This window comes from Poecilia formosa, unplaced genomic scaffold (assembly GCF_000485575.1).
Source record: "Poecilia formosa unplaced genomic scaffold, Poecilia_formosa-5.1.2 Scaffold65, whole genome shotgun sequence".
In the NCBI taxonomy this organism is placed as follows: Eukaryota; Metazoa; Chordata; class Actinopteri; order Cyprinodontiformes; family Poeciliidae; genus Poecilia; species Poecilia formosa.
This window is the reverse complement of record NW_006800004.1, coordinates 1437959-1448559: the sequence shown is the minus strand read 5'-3', so window position 1 is coordinate 1448559 and position 10601 is coordinate 1437959. Positions and strand designations below refer to the sequence as shown.

Here is a 10601-nt window from a genome sequence, read left to right as displayed (position 1 = left end):
TATATATATATCAGTTTCAATGTCTTTCTGTTTTCATAAATATTTCACAGTCAACTGTTAGTTATGTCAGCTATACTTTAAAGCAGTGGAGACATTTCACCTCTCTGGAAGGCAGATGGATGAGTAGAAGAACGGTATGACTGAGTGTGCTGTGTCAAGTGTAAAGTTTGGTCCAGAGGGAGGGTTACAAGCTTTTTAGAAGTTTCAGGAAAAAGGAACCTTCAGTGCTTCAACATACTGAGATATCTTGTTCTCATCGTCATGGGAACAGTTTAAGGATGTAAGGATGGCCCCTTTCTGCCTCAACATGACTGCACACCAGGATGCAAAGCCAAGTTCAATAAGGACTGACTGGTCTGCTCAGGGTTTGAACCGTAGTCTGACAAATTACCTTCTGGATCATTTCAAATGGAGGCCTTCCCGTCCAGCATCAGTGTCTGATCTGACAGATCGGTCAGATATTCTCATGAATAAACTTCTAAACCTCAGGGATGGATGGGCCAACATCAAATTCAACCCTAGGTATTAAGAATGTCACTTAAGGTTGTGCAAGTTTGAAGGCAGAAAAGTGAATAATTTTGTCGCTGTAGTGAATATTTATTTCCTTTTATCAATTTTCTTAAACAGGTTGTTAAAAAAACACTAATGGCCTCATGGAGTGTTTAATTTATCAGTATTATCTACAAAGTGCTAATTTTCTTTAATTGTCATCATGTGTGCATCAAACGTGCATAGTGAGCGACCAGTATTTCTTCTGTTAATTCAAAAGAATCTTATTAGAAACAAACTGGTTTTTACTGCCAACAGGAGCCCTAAATATGATCTCATGCTCCATCAACATGCAGCTCCATCTGCCTTGTGGTTTATCCATGTGTTCTTAAGCACACTGCAGATGGACAGTAATGCCCTCATGGATTTCTCCTTACATGTCTCAGACAGCCGTCCTTAATCTTTATTGCTGTATTGATGGTGAGCTCACGCAGATTAATGTAAGACAATAAAAAAGATATTTAGGGACAATCTCTGATGTGGCAACTGAAGCAGTAACACAAGCAAGTAGTGGCAGGGATTTAGAGTGGTCAATGAGGCTCCCATGATCCTTTGGTAAGATGATCAAATCCATATAGCTAACTCTCCTGGGGGAAGGAAGCAACGGCCTTGATCTTCCTTGTTTCTACTTCGTGTTTGGTGAAATTCCCACAGGTAGAAATAGTTTGGCTGATAAAATCAGCTGAGGGGGTTGAAAACTCAGCAGACTTCCTGTTTTTCATGATGAACCATGAGTTTTTAACAGACTCAAGATTTTGGTTTGAAGGACACTAGCATGGTTTGTTATGGTTTTACATCGTGAGTTGGGAGCGGAGGAGATGACAGCATATCCATGAACTGGGCCGTGCGTATTGACATGTTGGTTGCTCTTGTCAGAATGACAAAGAAAGACGAATGTAGAAGACGAGGTGTTGAACATGCCAGAGAAACAGTAACTAAACAGCAGCTAATGCTAACTGGTCTGTGAGTGGAGGCTCATTCAGCGGATGCACCTTGAATATTATTAGTTTCAAACGTTCATGTTGTGTTGAGTCAAATTTGCAACCAAAACCTGAGAAATATGCATTAAAAGCTCAGAGCCGCGGTGAGGCAGACTCATTAATTATTCACTAATTAAATATCCAGAGTTTTGTTTTTTAACCCTGTGGAAGTTTCCTGAGATTGGACATAGCTTGTTTGGAGATCATCTGACCCGATAGATTTCACCTTCCACAGTTACTGTGTTACTGTTCTCCATGAAATAGATGGTTTAAGAAGACATTTGGATCTGCGCTTCTACAGACTCGTACATCAGAGGCAAAAAAGAAGAAATGTTTCTTATGAGCATGAGCTGCACTAAATTACAGTTACTTTTATGCAGTGAGTTGGACAAAAGCACATCTGATAGAACCAGAACATCCACAGAAAAGAGAAAAGACTCACAAAGCCAATGCAGAAAGAGTCCAAGCTGGGATTTTACCAAATCATCATTATCGTTTCGCTTTTCTTAAATATATATATTAGAAAAACAAACAAACAAAAAATATTATTGCTGTAAGGATATAGTGCAATGACACACATAATCATTTCTTCCTGTAGCCAGTGGGTTTTACAGTGTAAATGTCTGAGTAACTTCATTCTAATTTTCTCTGCACTCATTTATAGACTATCTATAGATCTCATATTTGCATGTGCATGCTTGTTATACCTTAAATTACCTCATTACTCTTAGCATATATCTCTTATACTTATATGATTGATATTTAATACCTTAGATGGAGTGGTTTGTCAACAAACAAACACATTCTATTCTATTCTATTCTATTCTATTCTATTCTATTCTATTCTATTCTATTCTACTGTGCTGCTATGGAAGAATTCAAAAGCATCAGTTTTTCAGACTTTGTAAATGTATCACAATGTACTGAATGCTCAGATTTCTTTGGTTCAAATGATAGGAGAACAGAGCAGTTCTTCTTCCTGGTTCGTTGTTCAGGTGGCTGTGTGTAGATTGATAGGTAACTGGTGGATAAGTGCCTTGCTCAGAGGTTACCTCTATAGGTGCCAGGGGAGGAAAAATTAATCAGACTGACAACTTTCTGAATTCTTCCACTGAACAGCAGTTGCTCCAGTAAATAACTTAGGACTGAATCCACCAGCTCTCAAGAAATGTGTGCTCAGATCCGTTCAGTCAGTGCCCACGTTTCATCCCCTTAAACACTCATTCCGTAGGTTTCGTCCTCCGGATAAGAAGTGGAGACAGTTTTCCTGCCAGTATCAATCTGAAGCTCACCGCAGCAGCCTGCATGCTGCTTGTACTTAATGATTTTTGCTTTGAGAACACTGATTTGCCTCTGCTCTGTCAAGCATTACTTGTTCCCTGCTTTGTGTTCCTCCTGCTAATGTGAATCAATCACACACCACCAGCAGGGCCTGTCACCCCGTTGGAATAACGGAGAAAAAAGCGCCTCTTCGGTTCTGATGCTGTCAGGTCTGTGTCTCTGCTCTCCCATCGGCCCGTGATGTCATTCTGGAGCTCAGACTGTTGGCGTCTTACCGGATTAGATCCAGCAGAGCGTCGGCAGAACTCATGATGTGCTTCCCGCTGTCCTCAGAGTCCTCCTTCTGGGCCGCTCCGCCCGGGTGGATGATGGACACCATCATGATCCCCACGATCACGGCCACAAACGTGGTCCAGAGATAATACGACACGGTGATCAGGCCGAGCCGGCTGGAGCACTTGGCATCGAGAGCCGCCAGTCCAGACATCAAGCTGCAAGAAAGAAGAGTTGGATGTTTTTTATTTGTTCATGTTTCACAGAATCCGTAATAAAATGCTGTTTGCTGCTGTTCAAATACATATTTCTTCTTGCTGATTTCAAGCAAATTGAGCTTTTGTAAACTCTGAAAGTGTACAGGGCTTTAGCTATTCACAGATAAATAGAATTTATCATTCATTTCATTTTGAATAACAGAACCATTTTATCTTTTAAGTCCTCTTTGAATTTTGCATTTTTTTATTTAGTTTTCAGAAATTCGTCCTCAATTTCATCTTTTTATTTTCCCCACACAAATGCAGTGTACAACACTGTATGTTACTGCTGTATTTATATTTTAAAAATGAATTGTTTACTTGTGGATTTCAGTTGTGCAAAGCTCTATGTGTTGGAGTGTTTTATGAAACCCGCTCTTCATATATGGACTTGTTAATAAAGATTTTGTTTTTTGTCATAAATGGAGCAAACCTAAGTTGCATTTTAAATGTCAAAATAAATTTATACTGAAAGCGGCACTGCTTTTAATTAACTACTTTGTCATGGTCAATAATTTTCTGTGACAAATAACATTTCTCTAAATCAAACTGAGTTTGGGAGGTGGAGTGGAGGTGGAGAGTGGGCTCCCACTCAGACCTCCGACTCAGGTTTGATTCCTGACGTCTGCTGAACGTCTTATTTCTTCACCCTTTTCCTTTGTCCTGTAAAAAAAGCAACTAGAGCCACAAAAAGAAATAGCTCCACAGTTGAACTCTATCGTCTTCTAAATGATTGATTCAGGCAGTAGCTTTTTCAGCTGCGTATCCCAGGATCATTTTTGTAAAATAAAAGTGACATTTTCAATTAAGTCAGTCCTTCCTCAAGATGAATGTGTAAGGTCATGCCGTCCTTGTTGACTAAGAAGTCATTAAAAATCAGAACCACATGCTGATGAGTTTTTGTAAAGATATTGTTTCTTTTTGTGATAGGGAACAAATGACTTCTGGCTGATTAAAAATATGTGCAGAGTTAAAAGTGTTTGCAAGTCGTCTTCTGATTTCTGCATCAGGTTCTTTATGTTTCGGACAAAACATTGTCACGTAACACAGCACCAGAGAGAGGTGGCAATATCTCAGATTCCTCCTGTCATGATCCTGACAGACGGAGCTGGAATTAGTTTTTTTTTTTTTTTTTTTTTAGTTTTTTTTATGTTGGTCAACGGGGTTTAGTGTTGGACTTGAACATGAAGTAGGAAACCCTGAGGACATCAGCTGATTTGCAAGGACAAAAGGTCAGCTAAGGTTGTTTAGTTCAACGATTAGGAAAAGTAAAGTTTTCTATCAGCTTCATTGTGCATCTTCACAAGTTCTATTGCTTTTGTTTTGGTGATGATTCACACATTTCACATTTTCACACTCTTTGACTCAGAACACCTTTCATCCTTAACACTATGACGACTAGGTCATCCAATATTGTTTATGCTTCAGTTTGAACATCTACATGTGGAGCCTTCAGTGGTGTTGAAGGCTGAACCAGACTGTGAAGGTCCATAATTCTTTACCAAATATCTTGTCTGATTTCTCTAGACTTTTCCATGATGTCACTCAAGGAAGTTGCTCATAGTTCTGCCTCCAATTCAAACAATCCAACTGCAAACGTAGCGTGACACATGACCTTATCCTGTTAGCTTTACAACTTTGATTGGATAACCTAGAGCGGGCAAATCCTCCGCCATCTTTTTTTTGTTGTTTTTAAATCTCTGCCGAATTTCCCTTTCAGATCTGGCTCCAGTCACAGCAGCTGTGTTTCCATTACAAAATATCCTCAAATCTTTTTCTATATTCTGCTGATGTTGAAAAAACACAGTTTTGCAATTGTAGTTCTTCCTCAAGATGAATAAGGAACAAAATTAAAATCACTCATGAATAAGCTCCTTCACATCCAGTTGTTGATCAAGTGACTCGTGTGACGTGGAAAAAAATTTTCATTGCAGATTTGCGAAATACTATACATATCTTCTGATAAGGCTGAAAAACTACTGCTTTTTTTAATCAATTTTTTTTTTTCATAAAAAAACTTTATCAAAAGTGTGAGTTTCCATTGAGTGAATTTATTGTTGTAATTTCAATTAGCGCAAACCCACGGCTAATGGGAAAGGAGCCAGTGTGACTGAAATCACTGCGTTCACCCACTTCAGTGAATCAATAGGTTTCTCATTCGAGAAAAATTCACGTTTTAGCAGAAACCTAAAAATGAATAAGCAGGTGTTTGTTTTGACATCTCAGTAACAGAAGAATGAGGATGCTGAAGATGAATGAAAGAATTCTTACATTGCTCCAACATTCCTGCTGTGTTGGTTCACAACCTGAGCTGCTTAAACATATGACTCAGAGCGAGACTTTAATGTTTCTTTCATGACTGAACTGAAGCGATTAGAATTTGTAGAATTTTCAGTGGATCTTTTTCTTGGGTTCTGTTTAGCGATTCTCTTTATGAACATCTGAATCAGTATCTGACTGTTAGGCATCTTAAAATGCAGACCTACTGTTTTGCTTTGAAAAAACTTGAATGGAGACATTTGAAGCATTGTTGGTGATAGTAATAATAATAATGGCACACATCGCCAGCTTTTATTACTGAATGCAAAAGTTAGATTTCCTTAGAGTCAAGGCTGTAATTAAGTATTTTTGCACTGAGGCATGAATCACATTTCTATCAACAGAAAGGAATTATAAACTGTGAGCTCCGACTCCAGCTTCGATTATCATATAAAGGAGAAGGACAATTGTTTTGTTTCACTAAGAAACAAAAGTGGTGTGTTCCAGCGTTGTTCTTGGTTTACATTATTTTTTCCTGTCACGATTCAGTGGAACTTGATTATTAATGCTGTGGTCTATTCCTTTAGTCCTTTAGTCCCTGTACTGGGATCAAACCACAGAACAACAGCAACTTATGTATTCAGCCAACAGGCTGCTACTTTTATAACATGCATTTGTAACATTCTTCTGTAAATAATGAAGCATTATGTTATTTGTGAACAGAAAATGTACTTTCATAAGCAATATATGAAGACCTACATATACATGCCTTGTTGTTGTAAAGCGGAGTTCATGCAAACAACTCATTCCAGGGTTGAATTCCCAATGCCATCTTTCCAGTATATTAATAAGTATTTGAACACATTTAAGAGTTTCTTTGCTTCAACATGTACAATATTGCAACTACATTAAATTACTATTAAGTTATGCAACTAAGCAGGAGCATTTCAGATTATAATAAAACATTCTGCTAAATAAACTAAAAAGAAACAGACAGCTGCATCTGTAACCATCTGGTGACGCTTTAGATAAAAAATAAAACAAAACTGCTTTAATGCAGCTGGTCTCGTTATTGGACTCCATGGCCACCTATCCTAGGTAACCTGCCAGGCAAGAGGAGGTTTACTTAAAGAAGCGGCCACAAGGTACAACTGAAGGAGCTACACAGAGACAAAGCTCAGGACAGGAGATCTATAAACATTAACTAACAGTGCATTGTAAAATATTTGAAGGTGGTTTAACTTGAAATTGAAAGATGAACTTGTTCATTGAAATTTGTCCGTATTTCCAGATTATTATTTTTTTAAGTTGTAGTGCTTTGACAGAAACGCTGCGACCAAGATAGTCTTTAAAGAGCTGCCTTGAAAATGCAATTTAAGTCAACAAGAAAACAAGAAAACTGTTCATAAAGCTGATCTAACAACAAGTGACAAATTGTCTAAGCATTGTTTTTTAAGCTCATTAATATTAATGCTGCAATTTAATCCAAATAATTATTTCACAATACACAAGAAAAAAAAACTGTCCTCACCTGGTTAAAGGACACATTTCTCTATTATTTTTACTCACAATAAAATACAGTAAAATAACTACTTAGTTTACTTTAGGAGAGTTAAAGTTCTTGTTTCAAATTGCATGAAGAAATTTTGTGATCTGATAATGAATTTTATTAAACATCACAATGAATTTTGCTATGAAATATTTAGTGTGAACAGGACATTTATCCTCAAGTGTTGCATTAAAATGAACCTCATAACACAGTCAGATCAATCTCAGGATACAAAAATAAGCCACTAAGCATTCTGGGAAATAGGCTCCACTGCTGTTTTATTCTTCTCTCAGTTGTTTTATGTGCTAACCTGAAAACTCTGGTTTATTCAACAGTTGTAGGTTTGACACAATTAATGAAAAGTTAACACAACTTACTGCTGTAAGTTTATCTTTCACAAACACACACTTAGGTACAAAATCTGAAACTTGCTAAATTTATTTGACTTAAAGAGTAGAAGATAGACACAAATGCGGCTCAAATGTTTTACAGTGTGGTCCACTCCTTAGTTCTTGATGTCAAATGGAAGGAAACAGACAGAAGTCAGATGAAATTCTTATTGCCGTTTGTTGTAGAGGAACAGGTGCTCAGGTCAGATTAGAACAAAGCTGAGCTTTTAGCCTTCACACAAAATGTCACATGGGACATAACTCAAAATCTGAACCACGATGCAACCATAGTGAAGCTTGGTGGTGGTAGCATTATGCTGCAGGGATGCTTTCCTTACTTTACCTTTCTGCATAACCAGACCTTTATCCAAATTGATTTATATGACCAGACTTGAAAACAACAATTTGCAGACTCTTTTCATCCAACTTGAGTTACTGTGTGTTAAATTGTTAAGGTTTACCACATAAAATCCATAGAAAATGCCAAAGGGTTTGTGACACAATGTGAAAAAGTTGCAGCCCAGAGGTGTTGATTCTGGCCACTGCAGAGTTGTGGACAAGTTTGGTGGGGGCTGTGAGTGCAGGTACCTGGACACGACGAGTGGCAAAATGAGCATCTTCAGCATCCTCATGAGGAGTTCACCAGGAAACTGGAAGTACTTCACCTCCTGCCAGGAGCAGAGCACAGGACACAGCAGGGAGAGGTTCATTAAGGAAGTCCATGAAGGAAGGATAAGAAAAGCAATCTAATGACGTTTAAGAAAAGGTCATGATTAATAATAGAGGATGGTAAAATAATAAAATAACTTCTGAATAGTCTGAGTGTTCCACCTTAGAAGCAACCAGAGGAATGAACAAAAATGAGGCTGGTGACATTGATTTTCCTTTTTTAGTTAAAAAAAACAAACCTGGTGCACACTACAGACATGGCAACACATTAGTGAATCTTTTGATTTTGTTATTGATCCCTTTTGCCTCAGAGACCCCTTCCTTTTTGAAGACAGTTACAGCCAGCCCAAAAAAACAAGGTCCTTAATTTTCTTTATGGTAAATGGTCTGTATTGGATAAGTACTTTATCAAATCAGATGATAATCAGATGCCAAATATAACTGTTTAACTCTCCCGCAGTTTCAGCGCAATGCTCAGGAAGAGCGGCAGATGTTACAGTCGGCTAACCGGGTAACCCATCAGCTCTTCAGTTTGCAAAACCACAAAAAAGCTGCTGGAAAATGGCAACCAGGTCAGAATCGCACACAGCAAAAAGTTCAGGCGGAATGCACTCAACAACTCTTAGAAGGGTTGAAACTCTGCTCATGCAAGCCGCCAGATAAGTAAACTGACCAATAACATTTAGGCTTACCACGTACATGTGCCCTATGCTGCCCACCCCCACAGACTCACACAGATGTCTGAGATGTGGAGAATTTTTTATTTTTCCCCACAATTTTGTTAAAAGGAAAGGGGTTAGATAATAAAAAATAAAAAAATAAAAAAACAGTTTTTTTCTTTAAAGGAAAAATCAAAAGATATGCACAGCTGCAGGCTGTACTGACCGGCACCAGGACGGGTCAAGTGTCACATGGACACAATGACTGAGACAGACAAATCCGGGATTCAAACCAGCAACCCTTTGGTTACAGGATGAACTCCCACCACTGTCACCCATTTAAGGCTCTGTTTTCTTGGAAGAAAGCTAACTGACATGTAGAGGCCTACCTGCTCACAGCAGGTAGGCCTCTACATGTCATGACCTCCTCATCTACCCCACTTAGAAAAAAAAATACACTGCCAGAGGAAAAAAAAATCAATCAAACTGAGCTTTAGAGACCAGGGCTGACACATCTGAACACAATGCTGACTGAGAGACGTCTGTTTCAGCTGCAGAAAAAAAAGCAGGCAGGAACTCTAACAGCCATGCCGTATGCACTGATTATTGGTGATAATCTGTTAAAGGATTTTTATTGTGCAAAATCCATTTTCTTCAATTTATTGTCACGTTATAAAGCTCCATCAAGCACATATCCAGAGTGTTGCTTTGATTTTTGTCTGAGGAATCCTTGAATCTGCAGAAGCAAGAACTTCACCACCTCCTGCTGGATGAACCTGCACAGTCTGCTGTCCAGGACTTCACAGAGGATGATCAATACTAAGAACCAAATGAGCCCTGACACAATACTCAACCTCTTGTCACATAATCCTCCCCTGATGATTAATTGGTTCATACATGCAAAACTCCCACTGCTGTGTGTTCAGAGTAAAGCCCAGGACCTGGGTCTCAGAGAGTTTTTTAATCCAGCTCATTATAGAAGTACAGCAAAACTATGAAAATAGTGGCTAATGTCAAATCTCAACATCTGCAGCACTCAGTTAAAGGGTGTTAAGATAAGGTAACTAAATATACTCAATATTTCAATAGATTTTTTCTCATTCGGTTCATTTAGATGGTGTCAACTGACAGTAAATATGGCATTAAGACACTACAGAAAAAATCCAACCATATATATAAAGTCAATTCAGTTTTAATCACTGGTTTATTTTTGCTCTCAATCCTAATGTTATGTTTCATGCCTTTTGCTCCATGGGCCAAAACTTCCAAGTTAAAAGTAATCAGGGGCCACGTTTTTGTTTGTTTCCAAATTGATTGCAATATTTCTGTTTTATGATCTTTAGATGTTTGGGCTTTTATTTTTGTTTGGTTTTGATTATTGCCTTGGTGTTTATTTCTGTTCAATAGTTAATCCTCAGGTTGCTGGTCTGTATTAATTATTATTAGTAAGGTGTTACCACTTTAGTTTATTCATTGGTGTTTAGTTTCTTAGTTTATTTTTGTGTTTTGATCTCTTTATTTACTTTTGAGTCTTAGGCTACATTCACAGAGTAGGCAAAAGTAAGCCATATTTTTTAACTAAGTCCAGGCCATCTACTGTTTGTGTCAGTCAGAACAGACCAGCTCCAGTCTTTCCACCCTCCAAAACACTGGTACAGGTTCCCACTGGATGTACTAAAACACACAATCAGGGAAAATTAGATTTTAAGTATGAAACCAACTTAAAGAAGATGGGT

The 10601-nt window shown here is 38.1% G+C and overlaps 1 protein-coding gene across 1 annotated transcript in view; it reads right to left on the bottom strand.

Annotated features, from left to right (window-relative positions):
* The window catches only part of slc1a7b (solute carrier family 1 member 7b), a 50808-nt gene that overhangs the window by 20318 nt on the left and 19889 nt on the right, over positions 1–10601 (bottom strand). The window contains exons 2-3 of the mRNA XM_007554660.2: positions 8126–8205; positions 3086–3301 (exon numbers count right to left, since the gene is read on the bottom strand). Of these exons, the coding sequence (XP_007554722.1) occupies positions 3086–3301; positions 8126–8205 (296 nt within the window). The remainder of the gene's footprint in view (positions 1–3085; positions 3302–8125; positions 8206–10601) is intronic.